The 24370-nt window shown below is 50.7% G+C and overlaps 3 protein-coding genes and 1 long non-coding RNA gene across 4 annotated transcripts in view; 2 read left to right on the forward strand and 2 right to left on the reverse strand.

Moving 5' to 3' along the window:
- Window positions 1–1192, reverse strand: part of CIC (capicua transcriptional repressor) — a gene marked incomplete at its 5' end in the record, with an annotated part of 4435 nt that extends 3243 nt beyond the window's left edge. The window contains one exon of the mRNA XM_083880777.1: window positions 1096–1192. Coding sequence (XP_083736903.1) covers window positions 1096–1192 — 97 coding nt within the window. The remainder of the gene's footprint in view (window positions 1–1095) is intronic.
- Window positions 1193–3916: 2724 nt separating this feature from the next.
- On the forward strand, window positions 3917–6566 carry LOC310920800. Its single transcript, XR_014592036.1, has 3 exons — window positions 3917–4988; window positions 6269–6340; window positions 6432–6566. It is a non-coding gene; the product is annotated as an uncharacterized lncRNA (long non-coding RNA).
- Window positions 6567–10223: 3657 nt separating this feature from the next.
- Window positions 10224–15558, forward strand: LYPD3 (LY6/PLAUR domain containing 3; the record flags this gene model as incomplete). The annotated part of the gene is made up of 6 exons (XM_083880778.1): window positions 10224–10257; window positions 11540–11574; window positions 12285–12393; window positions 13103–13276; window positions 13667–13804; window positions 14849–15558. 6 exons carry the CDS (start codon window positions 10224–10226, stop codon window positions 15556–15558), a joined length of 1200 nt encoding a protein of 399 aa, XP_083736904.1.
- An 868-nt stretch (window positions 15559–16426) lies between these two features.
- On the reverse strand, window positions 16427–22084 carry LOC310920637 (pleckstrin homology-like domain family B member 3). The gene is made up of 3 exons (XM_083880701.1): window positions 20512–22084; window positions 18908–18993; window positions 16427–17327 (listed from the first exon to the last, which is right to left on the reverse strand). The coding sequence occupies exons 1-3, from the start codon at window positions 20588–20590 to the stop codon at window positions 17193–17195; spliced, it is 300 nt and encodes a 99-aa protein (XP_083736827.1). The 5' UTR covers window positions 20591–22084; the 3' UTR covers window positions 16427–17192.
- Between the last annotated feature and the right edge of the window lie 2286 nt (window positions 22085–24370).

Below are 24370 nucleotides of genomic sequence, written 5' to 3' on the forward strand. Positions count from 1 at the left end.
CTGTGGGGTGCCATGGGTGGTTATGGGGTGCTGTGGGGTGTTATGGGGTGCTATAGGGGGCTGTGGGGTACTGGGGTGGTTATGGGGTCCCTTGGGTGCTATGGGGTGCTATGGGGTGGCGTAAGGGGCTATGGGAGGTTATGGGGTGCTGTAGAGGGTGTGGGGTGCCGTGGGGTGCTGTGGGTGCTGGGGAGGGTTATGGGGTGCTATGGGGTGCCATGGGGTGCTATGGGGTCCTGTGGGGTTTCTATAGGGTCCTATGGGTGCTATGGGGTCCCATTGGACTCTGTGGGGTCTATGGGTCTCTATGGGGTCCAATGGGTGTTGTGGGGCACTTGGGGGGAATCTATGGGGTCTGTGAGTCTCTATAGGATTCTATGGGTCTCTATGGGGTTTGGGGGGTCTGTGGGGTCTCTATAGGGTCCTGTGGCTCTCTATGGGGTTTGGGGGTCTCTATGGGGTTTCTATGGGGTCTATGGGGTTTCTATAGGGTCCCATTGGTTTCTATGGGGTCTGTGGGTCTCCATAGGGTTCTATGGGTCTCTATGGCGTCTCTATAGGGTGTGTGGGGTTCTATGGGGTCTATGGGTCTCTATGGGGTCTGGGGGTTTCTATAGGGTCCTATAGGTTTCTAAAGGGTTCCATAGGTTTCTATAGGGTTCCATAGGTCTCTATAGGCTCCTATAGGGTTTTATGGGTTTCTATGGGTCTCTATGGGGTCTGGGGGTCTCTATGGGGTTTCTATAGTGTCCTATGGGTGCTATAGGGTCCCATTGCTTTCTATGGGGTCTATGGGTCTCCATAGGGTTCTATGGGGTCTGTGGGTCTCTATGGGGTCTGGGGGTCTCCATAGGGTTCTATGGGGTCTATGGGGCTCTATGGGGTCTGGGGGTCTCTATAGGGTCCTAGAGGGTCCTATGGGGTGTCTGGGGGGTCCCAACCCCCCCCTAACCCCTCCCCTCTCTCCCCACAGCTCTGTGGCCCCTCCCCCACCTGGAGGCCGCGCCCACCTCCCGCCCCTCCCCCACCCCCCGCCGGGGCTGTCCCTGGGCCGCCCCTCCCCCACCCCCTCCCCTCCCACCCCTCCCCCGCTGCCCCCGGACTGTGACCCCGAGGTGACCCCCGAGGACTTCCGGGTCAAGGATGACGTCATCACCAGCGTGACCACGCCAACAGGAAGTGACAACCTCATGGTGGCCACTGAAAGGGGCGTGGCCAAAGAGGGGACAGCCCCACCCACTGTCACTGGTGACCCTTTGGGAGATCTCAATGACATCAGCGATGACGTCACCACAGTGACCACGCCCCCAGGCGGTGACAATGTCCTGGCGGTCACCGATGTGGGCGTGGCCATGGAGGGCACGGCCCAACCTGATGTCACCTCTGTGGCCACGCCCCCTGGAGGTGACCCCGCCCATGACGTCACCCTGGAGGGGACAAATGATGCCAACAACTGCTCTGGGCCACGCCCCCATGACGTCATCAGTGATGTCAGCACACTGACCACGCCCCCAGGAGGTGACAATGTTTTGGCTGTCACTGAAGGGGGCGTGGCCAATGAAGGGACAGCCCAGCCTGATGTGACCTCTGACCTTGGGGACACTTTGGGACACTCTAATGACGTCATCAGTGACATCACCACTGTGACCACGCCCCCAGGAAGTGACAATGTCCTGGCGGTCACCGATGGGGGCGTGGCCTTAGAGGGGACAACCCAACCTGATGTGACCTCTGACCTTGGGGACACTTTGGGACACGGCAATTACATCATCAGTGATGTCACCACGGTGACCACGCCCCCCGGAAGCGACAATATCCTGGCAGTCACTGAAGGGGGCGTGGCCATAGAGGTCTCAGCCCCGCCCAGTGACACCGGTGACCTTTGGGGCACTTCGGAACAGCCCAATGACGTCACTGATGACGTCACCGCTGTGACCACGCCCCCAGGAAGTGACAACCTCATTGCGGTCACCGATGTGGGCGTGGCCATGGAGGGGACGGCCCAACCTGATGTCACCACCCTGACCACGCCCCCAGCGGGTGACCCCGCCCGTGACCTCGCCCTGGATGGGACAAGTGGCGCCATCAACTGCTCTGGGCCACGCCCCCATGACGTCATCAGTGATGTCAGCACACTGACCACGCCCCCAGGAAGTGACAATGTCCTGGCGGTCACTGAGGTGGGCGTGGCCATGGAAGGGACGGCCCAACCTGATGTGACCTCTGACCTTGGGGACGCCTTAGGAAACCTCAATGACATCATCGATGACGTCACCACAGTGACCACACCCCCAGGAAGTGACAATGTGCTGGTGATCACTGAGGTGGGCGTGGCCAAGGATGTGACGGAAGGTCCTGATGTCACCAGTGGCCTTGGGGACACTTTGGGAAACCTCAGTGACATCAGCGATGACGTCACCACCGTGACCACACCCCCAGGAGGTGACAACCTCATGGCGGTCACTGAAGGGGGCGTGGCCAATGAGGGGACAGCCCTGCCCACTGTCACCGCTGGCCTTGGGGACACTTTGGGACACCTCAATGACGTCACTGGTGATGTCACCACAGTGGCCACACCCCCAGGAAGTGACAATGTCCTGGTGGCCACTGAAGGGGGCGTGGCCAATGAGGGGACAGCCCCGCCCAGTGCCAACAACGACCTTGGGGACACTTCAGGACACATTAATGACGTCATCGATGACGTCACCACCTTGGTGGCACCTGTGGCCACACCCCCAGGAAGTGACAACCTCCTAGTGGCCACGGAAAGAGGCGTGGCCACAGAAGGGACAGCCCCGCCCACTGTCACTGGTGGCCCTGGGGACACATTGGGACACATCAATGACGTCATTAATGAGGTCACCACTGTGACCACGCCCCCAGGAAGTGACAACCTCATAGTGGCCACTGAAGGGGGCGTGGCCAATGAGGGGACAGCCCCGCCCAGTGTCACCACTGGCCTTGGGGACAGTTCAGGACTCATTAATGACGTCACTGATGACGTCACCGCTGTGACCACACCCCCAGGAAATGACAATGTCCCGGTGGTCACCGATGTGGGCGTGGCCATGGAGGGGACAGCCCAACCTGATGTCACCACTGTGGCCACGCCCCCTGGAGATGACCCGGCCCGTGACGTCGCCTTGGAGGGGCCAATGGGGGCCAACAACTGTTCTGTGCCACGCCCCCATGACATCATCAGTCATGTCAGCACACTGACCACGCCCCCAGGAAGTGACAATGTCCTGGCGGTCACGGAGGTGGGTGTGGCCAATGAAGGGACAGCCCAACCTGATGTGACCTCTGACCTTGGGGACACCTTAGGAAACCTCAATGACATCAGCGATGACGTCACCACGGTGACCACACCCCCAGGAAGTGACAACCTCCTAGTGGCCACGGAAAGGGGCGTGGCCACAGAAGGGACAGCCCCGCCCACTGTCACTGGTGGCTCTGGGGACACATTGGGACACATCAATGATGTCATCAGTGACGTCACCACTGTGACCACGCCCCCAGGAGGTGACAATGTCCTGGCGGTCACCAATGTGGGCGTGGCCAATGAAGGGACAGCCCCGCCCCCTGTCACTGGTGACCCTATGGGACATCTCAATGACATCAGCGATGACGTCACCACCGTGACCACGCCCTCCCCAGTTGACCCCGCCCGTGACCTCGCCCTGGACGGACCAATCAGCGCCACCAACTGCTCCGGGCCACGCCCCCATGACGTCATCACCGCCGTGACTTCCGCTGTGACGTCATCATCGCACAATGACGTCACCACAGTGGGCGGAGCCACCACCACTCCCCCAAAGGGCGACGCCATCATGGTGGCCCCGGGCGGTGACGTCATCGCCGGTGACGTCACAGGGTGTGGCCACGCCCCTCCCCCGGCCGCATTTCCGGTCACGGCTGCCCCTCCCCCGCACGGGGCCCCCGGAGGGTCAAGCCCCGCCCACTTTGGGTCGCCCCTCCCCCTTTTGACCCTCCTGCTCCTCCCCCTCCTCCTGCTCTGACCACGCCCCTTCCGCTCTGATATTTATAAGCCCCGCCCCCTTTTCAATAAAATGTGATTGGTCGCGGAGTGATGACGTCATTGTTGTGGGCGGGGCAAGGGGTGGAGTTTTAAATTTTCTTTTTTTTTTTTTTTTTTCTTAAAAAAGGAGAAAATTTGGGGAAATGGGGAAGGGGTTTGGATTTAAAAATGGGCGTGGCCTCATTCAAACCACGCCCTTTGAATGGTGAAAATCTGATTGGTCGGTCGATTATGACGTCATTGTGTGAGAGAGAGGCCCCTCCCCCAACCCTTAAATTTCAACATTTCTTCACTCCCCCCAAAAAAATTAAAAAAATAAAAATTTTAAAAATAAATTTTTTTGGGGGAAAGGTAGAAAACAAAGCGAGCGTCCAAAAAAATTAAATTAAAAAAAAATTAAAAAATTAAAAAAATTTAAAATATTAAAAATTTAAATTAAAAAATTAAAATTTTTATTGAAATATTAAAAATTAAAATTAAAAATTAAAATTACAAAAAAATTAAAAATTTAATTTAAAAATATTAAAAATTAACAATATTAAAAATTAAAAAAATTTAAACATTTTAATTTAAAATTAAAAAATAAAAAAAATTAAAATTTAAAAAAATTTTAAAAATTTCAATTTAAAAATTAAAAATTAAAAAACCACAAAATTAAAATTGCAAAAAAATTAAAATGACGTCATTGCTTGAGGTCACCCCTCCCCCACCCACAATTTCCTCTTTTCTTTTTTTTTTTTTAATTTTGGGGAAAAAAATGTTGAAATTTCAGTGTGGGGGAGGGTCAAATGGAAAAGGGGGCGTGGCCACGCACAAGCCACGCCCATTTTTGGGGGTTTTTTTGGGTATAAAAAGGTCCAAAATTTCCTCCTTTGGGGTGGGGGAGGGGCCGGAGGGGCCATGGGGTGGGGGAGGGGCCTCTGGGTGCTCTGGGCGCTCCTGGGGGCAGGTGAGAGCCCCTCCCCCACCCCAAAATTTGGAGATTTTGGGGGTTTTTTTGGGAGTTTTATAATTATTAATTTTGGTTTTTTTCTTATTATTATTTTAATTTTTTAGGGGATTTTGTTTTGATTTTAAAATTTTTCCTTTTAATTTTTTTAGGGGATTTTTTTTTGGTTTTAAAAATTTTTATTTTAATTTTTTTAGGGGATTGTTTGGGGATTTTTTTTGAGTTTTTGGGATTTTTTATGTGGATTTTTTTGGGTTTTTAAAATATTTATTGGGGGTTTTTTGGGGAAGTTTTAAATTTTCTGGGGGTTTTTTTTGAGTTTTAAAATTATTTTTGTTTTTGTTTTTTTTTTTTTGGTGATTTTTCAGGAATTTTTTGAGAGTTTTTTTTCTATATTTTTTAGGGTTTTTTTTCTGGAGATTTTTTGTGAGTTTAAAAATTATTTTTGGGGGGTTTTGTGGTTATTTTTGGGAGTTTTTGGGAATTTTTAGGGAGTTTTTTGGGGGGTTTGAAATAATTTTGGGGTTTTTTTGGGGGGGTGTTGATTTTTTGGGCTTTTTAGGTGTTTTTTGGGAGTTTTTGGTGGTTTTTAAAACATTTTTGGGGGTTTTTTTTGGGGTTTTTTGAGCGGTTTTAAAGGGGAAGGAAGTTTCCCCACCCTGCCCGTGGTGGGGGAGGGGCCGGAATTTGGCAGATTTTTGGGGGTTTTTTCGGTTTTATTTCAGATTTTTTATTTTTTTTTCTTTTGATTTTTTTTTTTGGAGATTTTTGGGGGGAATTTTTGGGAATTTTTGGCTTTTTTTGGGGGGGAATTTGATTTCGGATTTTCTTGTGTGTTTTTAAATTATTTTTTTAATTTTAAAATTTATTATTGTTGTTGTTATTTATTTTATTTTATTTTATTTTATTTTATTTTATTTTTAGGCTTTTTTTGTTGTGTTTTTTATTTTTTATTTTATTATTAATATTATATTTTTTGGGATTTTTAAATTTTTTTTTTTTATTTATTTTATTATTATTATTATATTTTGGGGGGATTTTTAAATTTTTTTTTAATTTTATTTTTATTATTTTTATTATTTTGGGGGGATTTTTTTTTTTTTTTTTTTTGTTATTATTATTATATTTTGGGGGATTTTAAATTTTTTTTTAATTTTTATTTTTTACTTTTTATTCTTTTTTTTTTTTAGTTTTTTCTGGGGTTTCTTTGGAAATTTTTGAGGCTTTTTTTTGAGCTAAAATTTTATATATTTTCTATTCTCACCCCTCCCCCCCTTTAGGCCCCGCCCTTTTGTGCCCTCGCTGTGACGTCACTTCCGTTTGCCGCCGCACGACCCTCACCACCCTCAAAGGTCAAAATTCACCCCCAAAACCCCCCAAAACCCCCCAAAAATCCCCCAAAATCCCCTCGGGGGTGACCTTTGACCTTTGCCCCGCCCCCAGACGGCCGGGAATGGCGGCAGGAGCAAACCGGATGTGACGTCATCGGCGCGCCGGAAGTCCTCATCACCTTCCGGTCCCACGGGGAGTTGGTGACGTTGTGGGCGGAGCCCGGAGGGGGCGGGGACAAGGAGGGGGCGGGGCCTGGAGGGGGCTCAGACCACGCCCCTTTTCTGCCCCCACCCCAGACAGGTGAGAGATGGGGGGGGGTTATACTGGTTTATACTGGGTTATACTGGTTTATACTGGTTTGGACTGGTTTACACTGGTTTATACTGGTCTATACTGGGCTATAATGGGTTATACTGGATTATACTGGTTTATATTGGTTAATATTGGTTAGACTGGGTTAGACTGGTTTATACTGGTTTATACTGGTTTATACTGGGATATAATGGATTATACTGGTTTATACTGGTTTATACTGGTTTTACTGGTTTATATTGATTATAATGGGTTTTACCTGGTTGATACTGGTTATTCTGGGTTATACTGGTTTTTACTGGGTTATACTGGTTTTACATTGATTTATACTGGTTTATATTGGTTAGACTGGGTTAGACTGGTTCGGATTAGTTTGGACTGGTTTATACTGGGTTATACTGGTTTATACTGGGTTAGACTGGTTATACTGGTTTATACTGGTCTAAACTGGGATATACTGGATTATACTGGTTTATATTGGTTTATACTTGTTCTAACCTATTCTCACTGGTTTATACTGGTTTATACTGGTCCATACTGGTTTATACTGGTTTAGACTGGTTTATATTGGTTACAGTGGGTTATACTGGTTTATACTGGATTATAATGGTTTATATGGTTTATACTGGTCCGTACTGGTTTTATATTGATTTATACTGGTTTATACTGGTTTAGACTGGTTTTTACTGGTTGATGGTGGTTTGGACTGGTTATACTGGTTTATACTGGTTTATACTGGTCCATACTGGCCGACAGGGCGCCCCCTGCAGTGCCCGACCTGCGACAGCTCCGACGGCTCCTGCGGGCGCCCCCTGGCGGCCCTGCCCTGCCCCCGCCCCCAAGACCTCTGCATTGACGTCATCACCCGGCGACCGCACGGAGGTGGGCGGGGCCTGCGGGGGGGCGGGGCCGGGAGGGGGTTTGGGGGGTGGGGGAGGGGGTAAAGTGGGTGAGGGGTCAGAGAAAGGGGGAGGGGTCTTAGAAAAGGGGGAGGAGCCACAATAAAATATAACAATGTGGGTGTGGCACTAAAAGGGGGTGTGGCCACAAAAGGGGTGGAGTTTTTCCCATCCAGGTGGGCGGAGCCTGAACAGTGGGAGGAGCCAAACCAAAAAAGGGCGTGGCCACAACCTTCAAGCACATCTCTACAAAAAGGGGGCGTGGTTTTCAGGCCGGAGTGGGCGTGGCCTCACCCCTGACCACGCCCCCTTTCCCCAGAGGGGGCGGAGCGGCTCAGGGGGTGTGGCCGGGCCGGGACCTGCCGGGGCCTCGTGGCCTTTGACTCCGGGAGGGGCCGAGGGGTGGAGCTTCAGTGCTGTGACCGCCCCCAGTGCGGCCTGGGTGAGACTGGGGGGACTGGGAGGGACTGGTTTATACTGGGAGAGGGTTTGGGGGGACTGGGACAAACTGGGACAAACTGGGACAAACTGGGACAAACTGGGAGTTACTGGGAAGGAGCTGCAGTTCCCAAAGCCGCCACCAGGGGGAGCCATAAATACACTGGGAGTTCATTGGGGGGAACTGGGATAAACTGGGATGGACTGGTTTATACTGGGAGGGACTGGGAGGGAACTGGTTCACACTGGGATATACTGGGAGGGGTCTCAGGGTGACTGGGATCACACTGGTTTATACTGGTTTATACTGGTTTATACTGGTTTATACGGGTTTATACTGGTCCATACTGGTTTATACTGGTTTACAGTGGTTTTACTGGTTTATACTGGTCTATACTGGACTATACTGGTCTATACTGGTCCACACTGATCTATACTGGTTTATACTGGTTTATAATGATTTATACTGGTTCTAACTGGTTCTTACTGGTCTATTCTGGTGCAGGGGCGGGGCCTCCCTCCGGCCTGAGCTGTTGGGGCAGCGATGGCCCCGCCCCTTTGGGCGGCGACCCCCAAGTGCTTCGATGTGGGGCAGGAAGGACCCGCTGCGCCACGGCCTGGGGGCACGGTGGGGACTGGGGGGGGTCTATGGGGGGATCTATGGGGCTGGGGGAGATCTATGGGTCACTATGGGGTCTCTATGGGTCACTATGGGGTTTCTATGGGGCTGGGAGTTTTCTATGGGGGGATCTATAGGGGATCTGTGGGGCTGAGGGATCTCTCTATGGGTCTCTCTATGGGGAAGGGAGGGTCCTATGGGGTCTCTATGGGGTTTCTGTGGGGCTGGGGGAGATCTATGGGGCTCTATGGGGCTGGGAGGGTCCTATGTGGGTCGCCATGGGGTCTCTATGGGGCTCTATGGGGGATCTACGGGGCTGGGAGTTCTCTGTGGGGTCTCTATGGGGGTCTCCATGGGGCAGAGGATCACTCTATGGGGCTGGGGGTCTCTCTATGGGTCTCTATGGGGTTTCTATGGGTCTCTATGGGGCTGGGGGGTCTCTATGGTTCTCTATGGGTCAGGGCTCTCTCTATGGGGCAGAGCTGTGGGTCCCGCCCCACATCTCAGCCCCACATTTCCCCCCCAGGTCCCTCGGGGGAGCCGTGGCTGGTTCGGGGCTGCGCGACCCCCGAGTGGTGCCGGGAGCCCGTGGGGCTGGGGGGGCTCTGGGGGGGAGATGTGGGGCAGGAGGATTCTATGGGGCAGGGCCCTATGGGGCAGAAATCTATGGGGCAGAATTTGGGGCTGGGAGGATCTATGGGGCAGGATTCTATGGGGCAGGGGGGATATGTGGGGCAGAGTAAAATGGGGCAGGGAGGATCTATGGGGCAGGGAGGATCTATGGGGCCAAGGGACTCTATGGGGCAGGGATCTGTGGGGCAGGATTCTATAGGGCAAGGGGGTTTTATGGGGCAGAAATCTATGGGTCAGGAATCTATGGGGCAGGAGGGATCTATGGGGCTGCGCTGCTGCCGCGGCCGTTTCTGTAACTCCCTCCCCGGCGACCCCTCCCCCACCCCCAGCTCCGCCCCTCCCCCCTCCTGCCCCTCCCCCTCCTGCTGCTCCTTCCCCCCCTCGCTGCCCCACAAGTTTAATGTGGGGCCGGTCCCGCCCCATAGATCCGGCCCTGGGGGGGCAGGAGGGATCTATGGGGCAGGAGGGATCTATGGGGCAGGATTCTATGGGGCAGGATTCTATGGGGCAGAGCTGGGGGGTTTCTATGGGTTTTTCCATGAGGTTTTTCTATGGGGCAGAGCTCTAGGGCAGAGCTGTGGGGTTTTCTATGGGGCAGAGCTTTAGGATCTTGCTATGGGGCAGAGCTGTGGGGTTTTCTATGGGGCAGAGCTATGGGGCAGAGCTTTAGGACCTCGCTATGGGGCACAGAACACTCGCTATGGGGCAGGAGGGGATCTATGGGCCGGAGAACACTCTCTATGGGGCGGAGTCACCTCTCTATGGGGCGGGAACACTCTCTATGGGGCGGGGAACACTCTCTATGGGGCGGGAACACTCTCTATGGGGCGGGAACACTCTCTATGGGGCGGAGTCACCTCTCTATGGGGCGGGGACCCCTCGGGGCGCCCCACCCCGACCCCGCCCTGGTCCCGGCGCCCATAAATGGGGCGGGCTCTGCCCCACAGATCCCGGGGCCGGGCCGAGATGTGGGGCAGGGCCGGGATGTGGGGCAGGGCCGCCATGGGGCCGCTGCTGCTGCTGCTGCTGCCGCCAGGTACTTGGGGGGCACTTGGGGGGCGGTTGTGGGGCAGGGGGGGGTGTGGGAGGGTCTGGGGTTGTGGGGCAGGGGGGTGGAAGGGGAGGGTGTGGGGCAGGGGGGGTTTGGGGTCAGATCTATGGGGCAGAGGATCAGATCTATGGGGCAGGAAGGTGTCAGGGGTCAGATCTATGGGGCAGGGAGGGTTTGGGGGTTTGGGGGTCAGATCTATGGGGCAGGGGGGGGGTGTCAAGGCTGAAATCTATGGGGCAGGGCTCAGATCTGTGGGGCAAAGGGTTCCAGGGCTGTGATCTGTGGGGTAGAGCGTTCCGGGGCTCAGATCTATGGGGCAGGGGCTGTCAGGGCTAAGATCTGTGGGGCAGAGGCGCTATGGGGCAGAAATGAGGATATTTGCGGTCAGATCTGTGGGGCAGGGGAGTTGTCAGGGGTCAGATCTGTGGGGCAGGGAGGTGCCGGGGGACTGTGGGGCAGCAGATGTGGGGCAGGGGGGTGTCAGGGCTGAAATCTGTGGGGCAGGGCTCAGATCTATAGGGCAGGGGAGTACTGAGGTTCACATCTATGGGGTGGAGGTTTCGGGACTCAGATCTATGGGGCAGGGGAGTGCTGGGGGTCAGATCTATGGGGCAAGGCTCAGCTCTATGGGGCAGGGCTGTGATCTATGGGGCAGGGGGGTATTGAGGCTCAGCTCCATGGGGCAGGGGGTGCCAGGGGTCTGATCTATGGGGCAGAGCTCAGATCTATGGGGCAGGGGGGTATTGAGGATCACCTCTATGGGTTGAAGGTTTTAGGTATGAGATCTATGGGGCAGGGCTCAGCTCTATGGGGCAGAGATTGCTCTATGGGGCAGGGGGTATTTAGTCTCACATCTATGGGTCAGGGATCTCTCTATGGGTCAGGGATCTCTCTATGGGTCAGGGATCACATCTATGGGGCAGGGGGTATTTAGGATCAGATCTATGGGTCAGGGATCACATCTATGGGTCAGGGATCCCTCTATGGGTCAAGGGGTACCGGGGATCCCTCCATGGGTCGCGGGTTTTGGGGCTCAGCTCTATGGGGCAGGGGGTATTGAGGTTCACATCTATGGGTCAGGGATCCCTCCATGGGTCGCAGGTTTCGGGGCGCGCCGTGGGTCGGGCCCGGGACAGGCCGGGGCAGGTTGGGGCCCCGTGGGGAGGGCGCGGCCCCGGGACAGGACAGGGACGGGATGGGTGGGGCAGGACTTGTGGGGTGGGGCAGAGGTGTGGGGCACTGACGTGTGTGTCAATGTGTGGGGCAGGTGGGGACATGTGGGGCTGGGTGGGGACGGGTGGGGTGAGTGATGTGTGGGGCAGGCTGTGACTTGTGGGTCAGTGTGTTGGGCGTTGATGTGTCACTGATGTGTGGGGCTGGTGACGTGTCAATGTGTGGGGCAGCCACTGATGTGTGGGGCAATGTGTGGGGCAATGACATGTGTGGGGCAGGCAGTGAGCTGTGGGTCAGTGTGTGGGGCAGGTGATGTGTGGGGTGAGGGACTTGTGGGGCGCTGATGTGTGGGGCAGTGAGCTGTGGGTCACTGATCTATGGGTCAATCTATGGGTCAATCACTGATCTATGGGTCACTGATCTGTGGGTCCCTAATCTATGGGGCAGTCACTGATCTATGGGTCACTGATGATGATGTGGGTCAATCTGTGGGTCACTAATCTATGGGTCACTCTATAGGTCAGTCTATGGGTCACGAATCTATGGGTCAGTCACTAATCTATGGGTCACTGATCTATGGGTCAGTCACTGATCTATGGGTCAATCCATGGGTCAGGCTCTCTGGGTCTCCAATGCCTGAGCTGTGGGTCAGTCCCTGATCTATGAGTCACTGATCTGTGGGTCATTGATCTATGGGTCACTGATCTGTGGGTCACTGACCTATGGGTCAATCCATGGGTCAGGCTCTCTGGGTCTGCAGTGCCTGAGCTGTGGGTCAGTCTATGGGTCAGTCACTAATCTATGGGTCAATCCATGGGTCAGGCTCTCTGGGTCTGCAGTGCCTGAGCTGTGGGTCAGAGGACGGCGGGCGCTGCCGTGGGGCCACCAACGTCTCCTGCCCCACGGAGAGCGACGTGTGCACCGAGGCCCTGGCGGCCGTCACCTGGAGTGAGTGTGGGGTGCCTGTGGGGCAGGTGTGGGGCAGGTGTGGGGCAGGTGTGGGGCACCTGTGGGGCAGGTGTGGGGCAGGTGTGGGGCAGGTGTGGGGCAGGTGTGGGGCAGGTGTGGGGTGGGATATGGGGCAGGTGTGGGGCACCTGTGGGGCAGGTTTGGGGCACCTGTGGGGCAGGTGTGGGGCAGGTGTGGGGCAGGTGTGGGGCAGGTGTGAGGCAGGTGTGGGGCACCTGTGGGGTGGGATATGGGGCAGGTGTGGGGCACCTGTGGGGTGGGATATGGGGCAGGTGTGGGGCAGGTGTGGGGCGGGATGTGGGGCAGGTGTGGGGCGGGATGTGGGGCAGGTGTGGGGCGGGATGTGGGGCAGGTGTGGGGCAGGTGTGGGGTGGGATGTGGGGCAGGTGTGGGGCAGGTGTGGGGTGGGATGTGGGGCAGGATATGGGTGTGGCCATATGGGCGTGGCCAGGTGGGTGTGGCCATAAAAGGGGCGTGGCCATAAAGGGGCGTGGCCACATGACCATGTCCATATATGTAAATTATGGGCGTGGCTTTAGGGGCGTGTCCATCATTATAATGTCCATAGGGGTCAATTATGGGCGTGGCCATAGAGGTCACTTGTTGGGCGTGTCCAAAGGGGGCGTGTCCATAGGGGCTCCCATGACCCCTGTGTGACCTCTGACCCCTGTGTGACCCCTCTCTCCAGGCCACGGTCACTTTTTCCTGGGTGGGCGTGGCTGTGGGCGTGGCCAGCCGGGGGCCTTAGCCCGGGCCCTGGAGCTGCCGGGCGTCGTCGTGTTTGAGCGGCGCCGGAACTGCCGGGGGGACTCGTGTAACGACCACCTGCCCATGGGGGACACCGGGGGACTGACCCTGACAGGTACCGGGGACTGGGAGGGGACTGGGATAAACTGGGACAAACTGGGACAAACTGGGAGTTACTGGGAAGGAGCTGCAGTTCCCAAAGCCGCCACCAGGGGGAGCCATAAATACACTGGGAGTTCATTGAGGGGAACTGGGATAAACTGGGATGGACTGGGAGGGAATTAAGGGGAACTGGGAGGGCCTGGGAGGGGATTGGGAAGGACTGGGATATACTGGGGTAAACTGGAATAAACTGGGATTTACTGGGAATGAGTTACAGCCTCGTATGGGGGCACTGGGAGGGAACTGGTTTATACTGGGATAAACTGGGAGGGGATTTTGGGATTCTGGGAGGCAACTGGGACTTACTGGGAGTGACCCCACTGACCCCACTGACCCCTCCCAGCCAACGCCACGTCTCGGACCCCGAATGGCCTGAGGTGTTACGGCTGCCCCGGGGACGGGCCCTGCGACCCCGAGGACGTCGTCGAGTGCTACGATGACCAGCGGGGCTGTTTCCATGGCAACGTCACCCTGCGCATGGGTGGGTGACAATATCGGGGTTCCCTCGGCTTTAATTCACCTTTTTTCCTGTTTTTTTCCCCATTTTTTTCCCATTTTTTCCCATTTTTTTCTGATTTTTTCCTCTTTTTTTTTCCTTTATTTTTTTCTGATTTTTTTCCCATTTTTTTCTGATTTTTTCCTCATTTTTTCCCATTTTTTTTCTGATTTTTTTCCAATTTTTTCCCCATTTTTTCGTCATTTTTACCAATTTTTTCCTTATTTTTTCCATTTTTTCCTTTTTTTTTCCCCATTTTTTTCCCATTTTTTATCATTTTTTCCCATTTTTTCCTAAATTTTTTCCAATTTTTTCCCCATTTTTCCCCATTTTTCTACCTTTTTTCTACTATTTTAAAATATTTTTCCCATTTTCCCCCATTTTCCTGCCATTTTCTTCCGTCACGTTTCCCATCCTTTTTCCCCTTCAAGTTTTCTGCCATTTTTCCCGTTTTTCTGCCATTTTTTCCCATTTTTTGCCATTTTCTCCCCTCATCTTTTCCGCCCTTTCCCCCTCCCATTTTCCCGACATTTTTTCCTGTTTTTGTCCTTTTTTCCCCCTATTTTTTCCCCATTTTTCCACCATTTCTCCTCTCGTGCTTCCCATCATTTTCCCCCCATTTTCCTGTCATTCTTTTTCTCATTTTCCTGCCTTTTTTTCCCATTTTTTTCCTCATTTTTTCCCCTTTTGTTTCCCATTTTGTCTCATTTTTTCCCCATTTTTTCCCATTTTTCTGCCATTTATTTCCTCATTTTTCCCCATTTTTTACCCTATTTCTTTTCCCATTTTTCCCCCATTTCCCCCCCATTTTTCCCCATTTTTCCACCATTTTCCTACCATTCCTTTTCTCATTTTCCTCCCATTTTCCTCCATTTTTTTTCGTTTTTCCCTTTTCCCCCCCATTTTCCCCCATTTTCCCCCTTTTATTTCCCATTTTTTCCCATTTTTCCGCCATTTTTTCCCCATTTCCCCCCCTCCCATTTTCCCCCGTCCAGGTGTGTCCTAACCCTGACCCCGCCCCTTTTGCAGGTAACCTCACCTGGTTCCGGGAGCTCTGGGGTTGTGCCCCCGAAGGCTCCTGTTCCCGGGAGCGCCGCGGGGACGACTCCGCCTCCCTCGTCGGCTCCTGTTGTCATGGCGACCTCTGCAACCGCCCCCCGGGCAATAAAACCTTCTTCTCGCCCGACCTGCCCCGTCTGGAGCTCCTCCCGCACGGCCACGCCCCCACGGCCACGCCCAAAAACGTCACCGCCATCGGTGGGGGCGTTAATGTCACCCAGGACAAGATGGCCGCCACCGGCAGTGGGGACAAAATGGCCGCCCCCAGTGGGAGGAGAGCAAGTGGGGGTAAGATGGCCGCCGGAAACAAGATGGATGATGGGAACAAGAGGGATGATGGGAACAAAATGGTTGATGGGAACAAGAGGGATGATGGACACAAAATGGAGGATGGAGACAAAATGGCTGCCAGAAAGAAGATGGAGGATGGAAACAAAATGGTGGACAGAGACAAAATGGCCACTGGAAACAAGATGGATGACGGAAACAAAATGGCTGACAGGAACAAGATGGATGACGGAAACAAGATGGTTGAAGGGAACAATATGGCTGCCGGTCACGCGGCCCCCGGGCGGCCAATGGGACGCAAGGACGGCACCAAGGGGCCGGTGGGGCGGGGCCAAGCCTTGGGTGGGGCCGGGTGGCTCCTCCCCTTCCTGTTGTGGCCCCTCCTTCACTGAAAGGGGCGTGGCCAAGCCCTGAGGGGGCGGGGCCAAGCCCTGAGGGGGCGGGGCCAAGCCGTGAGGGGCGTGACCAAGCCCTGAGGGGGCGAGTCAAGCCCTGAGGGGGCGGGGCCAAGCCCTGAGGAGGCGTGACCAAGCCCTGAGGGGGCGTGGCCAAGCCCTGAGGGGGCGTGACCAAGTCCTGAGGAGGCGGGGCAATAAAGGGCTCTGGTGGAAAGTGTCGGAGTTGTTTTTATTTTGGGGAAAATTGGGGATTTTGGACAAATTTTTTGTTGGTTTAAAAAAGTTAAATAAATTGGTTTTTCCCTTAAATTTCAACCCATTAAATAGTAGAATAATAATAATAATAACAATAGGAAATTATAATAGTAATAATGGTTTAAGGGTAATAGAACGATAATAATAGTAATAATAATTGAAATTATTATTAATAGTAATAGTAATTAATTAATAGTAACTAAAATACTCATAGTAATAATATTGTTATTAATAATATAATAATTACTATTAGTATTATAATTACTATTACTATTAATTAATTAATTACTATTAATTGTCATTACTATTAATACTATTATTATTAATAGTAATTATGATTGTCATTACTATTATTATTGTATTACCCTTAAGCCATTACTATTATAATTTATTATTATTATTATTATTATAGTATTAAATAATGAATTGATTTAATTTAATTAATTTAATTTAATAATTTAATTTAATAATTTAATCCAATTTAATAATTCAATCGATTTAATGATTAAATTAAATTAATCATTAAATCGATTTAATAATTAAAATAATTTAATCAAATAATTTAATTTAATTAATTGTAAATTGAAATAAATCGCATTAATTTTAATTATTTAATGTCATCAACCAAAGCTCATTAGGGCCCCTCCCCCACAGTCCCTCCCTCCCCAAAAAATGACGAAAAAAGGAGATTTTTGTCCCAAAAAAACCCTTTAATAAATTACAACAAACAGAAATAACCCGGGGGGGGCTCCCAGTGCTCCCAGTAAAGGTTTGGGGGGTCCCAGTTGGGTTTTGGGGGGAAAAATGGGAAAAAAATGGGGAAAAATGGAAAAAATTGGGAAAAAATGGGGAAAAATGGGGAAAAAATGGGGAAAAAATGGGGAAAAATAGGAAAAAAATGGGGAAAAAATGGGGAAAAATGGGAGAAAAATGGGGAAAAAATGGGAAAAAAATACAGAAATCAGGAAAAAATGTTGGGATGAACATGAAGGGAAAAATGGCGGGAAAACGTGAGGGGGAAAAATGGCGGGAAAACGTGAGGGGGGAAAAAGGGCGGGAAACGTGAGGGGAGAAAATGGCGGGAAAACGTGAGGGGGAAAAAATGGCGGGAAAACGTGAGGGGAGAAAATGGCGGGAAAACGTGAGGGGAGAAAATGGCGGGAAAACGTGAGGGGAGAAAAATGGCGGGAAAACGTGAGGGGAGAAAAATGGCGGGAAAACGTGAGGGGAGAAAAATGGCGGCAAGACACGAGGGGGGGGAAAACGGCAGAAAAATGTAGGAAAAATAGGTAAAAAATGGGAAAAAAAATGGGAAAAAAAAAAGGGAAAAAAATTCAGAAATAGGAAAATACTTTTGTGAGGACAGAAAGGGGTCAGAAGTTCCCCCCGTCGCGGGTGACGGTGAGCACGGCGTCCATCCAGATGCGCAGGGCCTCGGCGCTGGGCGCCACCAGCCAGAAGAGCCGCTCAAACGTCTTCAGGCAGAACGTCAGACGGGGGGCGGGGCTCTGGAGGCGGGGCCTCGGTTAGGGGGCGGGGTTATGGGGCAGGGGGCGGGGCTTGGGGTTAGGGGGCGGGGCTGACCCATAGAGACCCATAGATCCCAACTTGACCCATAGGAACCCCTATAGAGCCCCTATAGAGCCCCATAGATTCCCCCCATAGGACCCTCTGAGCCCCATAGGGCCCCATAGAGACCCCCATAGGGACCTCCCAGCCCCATAGAAACCCATAGAAAACCCATAGAGCCCCATAGACACCCCATAGTGCCCCATAGACACCCCATAGAGACCCCACAGAGCCCCATAGGACCCTCCCAGCCCCATAGAAACCCCCCAGCTCCCCCCCAGCCCCACAGATCTCCCCATAGCGACCCATAGACACCCCATAGTGACTCATAGAGAACTCCCAGCCCCATAGAGACCCCATAGATCCCCCTCTGCCCCACAGATCCCCCCATAGCGACCCATAGAAACCCCATAGAGACCCCATAGGACCCTCCCAGCCCCACAGATCCCCCTATAGAGACCCATAGAGCCCCATAGATCCCCCTCTGCCCCATAGATCCCCCTCTGCCCCATAGATCCCCCCCAGCCCCACAGATCCCCCCCATAGAGCCCCATAGAAACCCCATAGAGCCCCATAGAAACCCCACAGAGCCCCATAAGACCCTCCCAGCCCCATAGAAACCCCATAGACACCCCATAGATCCCCCCATAGCAACCCATAGAAACCCCATAGAGCCCCATAGGGACCTCCCAACCCCATAGAGCCCCATAGAAACCCCATAGTGACCCATAGAGAACTCCCAGCCCCATAGAGAGACCCATAGAGAGACCCCAGCCCTATAGAGACCCCATAGATCCCCCCATAGAAACCCCATAGAGCCCCCCCAGCCCCACAGATCCCCCCATAGCGACCCCACAGACACCCCATAGGACCCTCCCAGCCCCATAGAAACCCCATAGACACCCCATAGATCCCCCCATAGCAACCCATAGAAACCCCATAGACACCCCATAGGACCCTCCCAACCCCATAGAAACCCCATAGAGGCCCATAGAGCCCCATAGAAACCCAATAGTGACTCATAGAGAACCCCCAGCCCCACAGATCCCCCCATAGAGACCCCATAGAGCCCCATAGGACCCTCCCAGCCCCATAGACCCCCCATAGATCCCCCTCTGCCCCACAGATCCCCCCCATAGAGACCCATAGAAACCCCATAGAGACTCATAGACACCCCATAGAGCCCCATAGTGACCCATAGAAACCCCCATAGAAACCCCCATAGAGAACTCCCAGCCCCATAGAGATCCCATAGATCCCCCCATAGAAACCCCATAGATCCCCCTCTGCCCCACAGATCCCCCCCATAGAGCCCCATAGAGACTCCATAGAGCCCCATAGGACCCTCCCAGCCCCACAGAAACCCCCCAGCTCCCCCCCAGCCCCACAGATCCCCCCATAGAAACCCCATAGAGCCCTATAGAAACCCAATAGAAACCCCACAGAGCCCCATAGGACCCTCCCAGCCCCATAGAAACCCCCCAGAACCCCCTCAGCCCCACAGATTTCCCCCTCTCACCTTCCCGGCCGCCCTCCCCGGGTCGTACCAAACCTCCTCAATGGCCTGGAAGTAAATGACCCCCTTGAGCTTCGTCTGGGCCTGGTCTGGGGGGGACAGGACACGGTTGGGGGACCCCAAAAAACACCCCAAAATTCACTTCGGGCGCCTCAAAAACCCAAAATCCCGAAATTCTTGAAATTCTGAATTTTTGTCCCAAATCTTGTCTTAAAATCTGCTTTGGGTCCCTCAAAAACTGAACCTGAACCACCCAAAAATTCACATTAAACCCCCAAAATTCAACCAAAACATCCTAAAATCCATCTTGGATTCTCCAAATTCACCTTAAATGCCCAAAAATTCACATTGAAACCCCAAATTCCCCTTAAATCCCCAAAAATCCACCCTGGACCCCCCAAATTCCCCCCAAAATCCCCAAAATCCACCTTGAAACTCCCAAAATCCACCCAAAATCCACCCAAAATTCACCTTAAATCACTCAAAATTCACTTTAATCCCCCAAAAATCCACCCAAAACTTCCCAAAATCCACTTTGAACCCCAAAATCCACCTTAAATCCCCAAAAATCCACCCCAAACATCCCAAAATCCACTTTAAATTCCCAAAAATTCCCCTTAAATCCTCAAAAATCCACATTAAACCCCCAAAAATCCACCCTGGACCGCCCAAAAATCCCCATTAAATTCATAAAATCCACATTAAACCCCCCAAATTCCCCTTAAATCCCCAAAAACCCACCCCTTGACTTCCCAAAATCCACTTTAATCCTCCAAAAATCCATCCCAAACTTCCCAAAAATCCACTTTAAATCTCCAAAAATTCCCCTTAAATCCCCCAAATCCACATTAAACCCCCAAAAATCCACATTAAACCCCCAAAATTTCCCCTTAAATCCCCAAAATCCACCCTGGACCTCCCCAAAAATTCCCCTTAAATACCCAAAAATCCACATTAAACCCAAACAATTCCTCTTAAATCCCCAAAAATTCACCCAAAACACCCCAAAATTCACCTTAAATCTCCCCAAAAATTCCCCTTAGATCCCCAAAAATCCACTTTAAACCCCAAAATCTACCAAAACCCCCCAAAAATTCACTCAAACAGCCCAAAAATTCACCTTAAATCCCCAAAAATCCACCCCAAACTTCCCAAAATCCACTTTAAACCCCCAAAATCCACTCTAGACCCTCCAAAATCCATCCTGGACACTCCAAAATCCACCCAAAACACCCCAAAATCCACTTTAAACCCCCAAAAATCCACATTAATCCCCCAAATCCACTTTAAACCCCAAAATCTACCAAAACCACCCCAAAAATTCACCCTGGATCCCAAAAATCCACCCAAAACATCCCAAAATTCACATTAAACCCCCAAAAATCCACATTAAAACCCCCAAAATTTCCGTGAAATCCCCAAACCCACCCCTTGACTTCCCAAAATTCACTTTAATCCCCCAAAAATCCACCCCAAAACACCCCAAAATTCACATTAAACCCCCCAAATTTTCCCCTTAAGTCCCCCAAATCCACTTTAAACCCCCAAACCCCCCCAAAATCCACCCAAAACCCCCCAAAAACTTAAAATAAATTGAATTTTTGTACCCCCATAATAGGCCAGGACCCTCCTGTGCGGGTCCAGGTGGAACCAGCGGCGCCTCCAGGTTTTGATCCTTCCCCCCATTTTGGTGAGAGGCCCCCGCAGGGACCCCCCCAAAATCCTGAGCCCCCCCACGGCCTCGGGACGGTGACCCCGGGAGCGGAGAGCGACCAGGAGGTCGGGCTAAAAAAATCACAAAAAAAGTGAAATTTTTGGGGGAATTTTTGGGATTTTTGGGGGGTTTTTTTGGGGATTTTTTGGGGATTTTTTTGGATTTTTTTCTGATTTTTTTTTGGATTTTTTTTCTGATTTTTTGGGGATTTTTCTGGGTTTTTCGAGGGATTTTTTGGGGAATTTTGGGATTTGTTTCTGATTTTTTACAGGATTGTTTTGGGATTTTTTGGTGGATTTTTTGGGATTTTTTTGGGATTTTTTTTGGATTTTTTGGGGTTTTTTTCTGATTTTTTCTGATTTTTTTGGGATTTTTTTCTGATTTTTTGGGGATTTTTTGGGGATTTTTTTGAGATTTTTTTGGATTTTTTTCTGATTTTTTGGGGATTTTTTGGGGTTTTTTTTACAGGATTTTTTGGGGATTTTTTCTGATTTTTAGGGGAATTTTTGGGGATTTTTAGGGGATTTTTTTGGATTTTTTACAGGAATTTCTTGGGATTTTTTTCTGATTTTTTTTTGATTTTTTTCTGATTTTTTGGGGATTTTTTTGGGATTTTTTACAGGATTTTTTGGGATTTTTTTCTGATTTTTTTCTGATTTTTTTCTGATTTTTTTGGGGATTTTTTGGGGATTTTTTGGGGATTTTTTGGTGAATTTTTGGGGATTTTTACAGGATTTTTGGGGATTTTTTTTCTGATTTTTGGGGGATTTTTTCTGATTTTTTAGGGGGATTTTTTGTGAATTATTTGGGATTTTTCTGGGTTTTTTGGGGATTTTTTTTCAGATTTTTTGGGGATTTTTACAGGATTTTTTTGGGATTTTTTTTCTGATTTTTACAGGATTTTTTGGGGATTTGTTTGGGGGAATTTTTTGGGGATTTTTGATGTATTTTTGGGGTTTTTTTTGGAGTTAATTTTGGGGATTTTTTGAAGAATTTTTTTTGGAATTTTCTGGGATTTTGAGGAGTTAATTTTGGGGGGTTGGGAAATTTTTTTGGATTTTTTTAGGTGAATTTTCGGGGATTTTGGGAGGTTTTTTGGGGTTTATGAGTGAATTTTTTGGGAAATTTTTGCGGGATTTTTTGGTGACTTTTTGGAATTCTTTTTATGAATTTTTGGGGGATTTTTTGAGAATTTTTTGGATTTTTTTTTTATTTTATTTTTTTGAGAATTTTTTGGATATTTTGGTGAATTACCGAAAATTCACCATTTTTTTTCCTCACCTCGGGAGGGGGCGTGGCCTGGTCTACAGTGGGCGTGGCCTGGGCTGGAGGGGGCGTGGCCTCAGCAGAAATGGGCGTGTCCTTGGTGGGCGTGGCCTCTGTGGGCGTGGCCTTGGCAGCTTTTCGGGCCTCCTGGAGAGAAAAGGGGGAAGATTTAGGAGGAAATGGCCCCAAAAACTCCCAAAATCACCCCCAAAAAAGCCCCAAAATTACCTCAAAAATCACCCCAAAACCACCCAAAATTATCCAAAAATCAGCCCAAAAATTGTCCCAAAATCACCCCAAAAAATACCCCAAAATTGCCAAAAAAATCCCCCTAAAAATCATCCTAAAATTACCCCAAAAAACCACAAAATTACCCCCAAAAAACCCCAAAAATCTCCCCAAAATCAACCCCCAAAAAAGCCCCGAAATCACCACAAATTACCCCAAAAATCCCCCTAAAAATCACCCAAAAATCCTCCCAAAAAATCCCCAAAATCACCCCCAAAAAAGCCCAAAAATCACCACAAATTACCCCAAAAATCCCCATTAAAATCCCCCAAAAAATCCCCAAAATTCCCGCCAAAAACCCCTCTGACCACGCCCACCCCAAACCCCGCCCACCCCATTTACAAACCAGCCCCTAATTTACATAAACCACGCCCACTCCTCAAAACCACACCCCCATTACATCATCAAACTCACTCTCTAACCCCGCCCCCTTTTAAGCCACGCCCCTTCCCATTCACACATCACATACAAAGCCACGCCCTCGCAGACTAAACCACGCCCCTCTGGCTAAGCCACGCCCCCTCTGGCTAAGCCACGCCCCCTACCCGGGCCGCCAGGAGTCGCTCTCGCTCGGCCAAAGCTTCTCTGACCCGACGCTCCAGTTCGGCCAGTTGGAGACACGTACTGGGGGAACTGGGAGTGACTGGGGGGGACTGGGGGGGATTTGGGGGGGACTGGGGGGGGACTGGGAGTGACTGGGGGAACTGGGAGTGACTGGGGGGGACTGGGAGTGACTGGGACAAACTGGGACAAACTGGGAGTTACTGGGAAGGAGCTGCAGTTCCCAAAGCCGCCACCAGGGGGAGCCATAAATACACTGGGAGTTCATTGAGGGGAACTGGGAGGGGACTGGTTTATACTGGGATAAACTGGGAGGGACTGGGAGTGATTGGGAGGAACTGGGATGGACTGGGATAAACTGGGAGGGGACTGGGAGTTACAAACTGGGACAAACTGGGAGTTACTGGGAAGGAGCTGCAGTTCCCAAAGCCGCCACCAGGGGGAGCCATAAATACACTGGGAGTTCATTGGGACAATTTTGGGTCCAATTTTTAGTCATTTTTGAGTCAAATTTGTGTCAATTTTGGGTCAATTTTGAGTCAATTTTTGGGACAATTTTTGGTCAATTTTTTGGGACAATTTTGGGTCATTTTTTGGGTGTTTTAGGGTCACTTTTGGGGTCAGTTTTGGGGTCCCCTCACCTGTAGGATTCGGGGTCCAGCTGAAGTGCCAGAGCTCCTGAGGGGGGAGGGGAGGGGAAAAATGAGACCTCCCCTGGACCACAAAAATCCCCTCCCCCACCCCCCAAAAAACCCCCAAATTTTCCAGAAATTCCCCTCCCCTCACCCCAAAAATCCCCCCCCAAAATTCGCCCAAAATCCCCCAAAATTTTCCCCAAAAAAATCCCTAAAACTCCCCCCAATTCCCCTCCCCCCACCCCAAATATTTAGCCCCTCCCCCACCCCAAATCCCCTCCCCCACCACAAAAAAAATTTCTCAAAATTCCCCAAAAAATCCCCTCCCCCACCCCCCAATAAATAAATAAAAATTAAAAATAAAATAAAATAAAATTACATTTTTAAAAAAATAAATAATAAATAATAAATAATAAATAATAAATAATAAATAATAAATAATAAATAATTTCCCCAAAATTCCCCCAAAAATCCCAAAAAATCCCCAAAAAATCCCCCAAATTTCCCCCAAAAAATCCCCCCAAAAATCCAAAAACTTCCCCAAAAAATCCCCAAAAAATCCCCAAAAATCCCTAAAAAATTCTCCAAAAAATCCCCAAAAAATCCCCCCAAAATCCCCCCAAAAAATCCCCAAAAAATCCCCAAAAATCCCCAAAAAATCCCCCAAATTTCCCCCAAAATTCCCAAAAATTCCCCCAAATTCCCCTCCCCCACTCACCCTGGGATCGGGGCCGGGGGGTCTGGGGGGGTCCTGCCCCTCCCCCACCCCCCCCCCGCCGTCGGGGGAGGCTCTCGGACCTTTGGAGGCCAATGGCGCCCTGGGGGGTCAGTTAGGGGTCACTCAGGGGTCATTTGGGGGTCAGGGGTCACTCAGGGGTCATTCAAGGGTTATTTGGGTCATTGTGGTCACTCTGAGGTCATTTAGGGGTCACTTGTGGGTCCCAAGGGTCATTCAGGGGTCACCCAGAGGTCAGGGGTCACTCAGGGTCACTCAGGGGTCAC

This window comes from Zosterops lateralis (genome assembly GCF_965231275.1).
Source record: "Zosterops lateralis genome assembly, chromosome: 31".
NCBI classification, from domain to species: domain Eukaryota; kingdom Metazoa; phylum Chordata; class Aves; order Passeriformes; family Zosteropidae; genus Zosterops; species Zosterops lateralis.

What these genes read in the sequence shown, in the direction of transcription:
- LOC310920637 (XM_083880701.1), bottom strand. Translation starts at nt 20,590, where the DNA reads ATGGGGGGAAGGATCAAAACCTGGAGGCGCCGCTGGTTCCACCTGGAC. An exon ending in GGTCCTGGCCTATTATGGGG is followed by an intron (nt 18,994 to 20,511) that starts GTACAAAAATTC and finishes TGTCCCCCCCAG; the next exon opens with ACCAGGCCCAGACGAAGCTC. An exon ending in CGGGGAGGGCGGCCGGGAAG is followed by an intron (nt 17,328 to 18,907) that starts GTGAGAGGGGGA and finishes CCCCGCCTCCAG; the next exon opens with AGCCCCGCCCCCCGTCTGAC.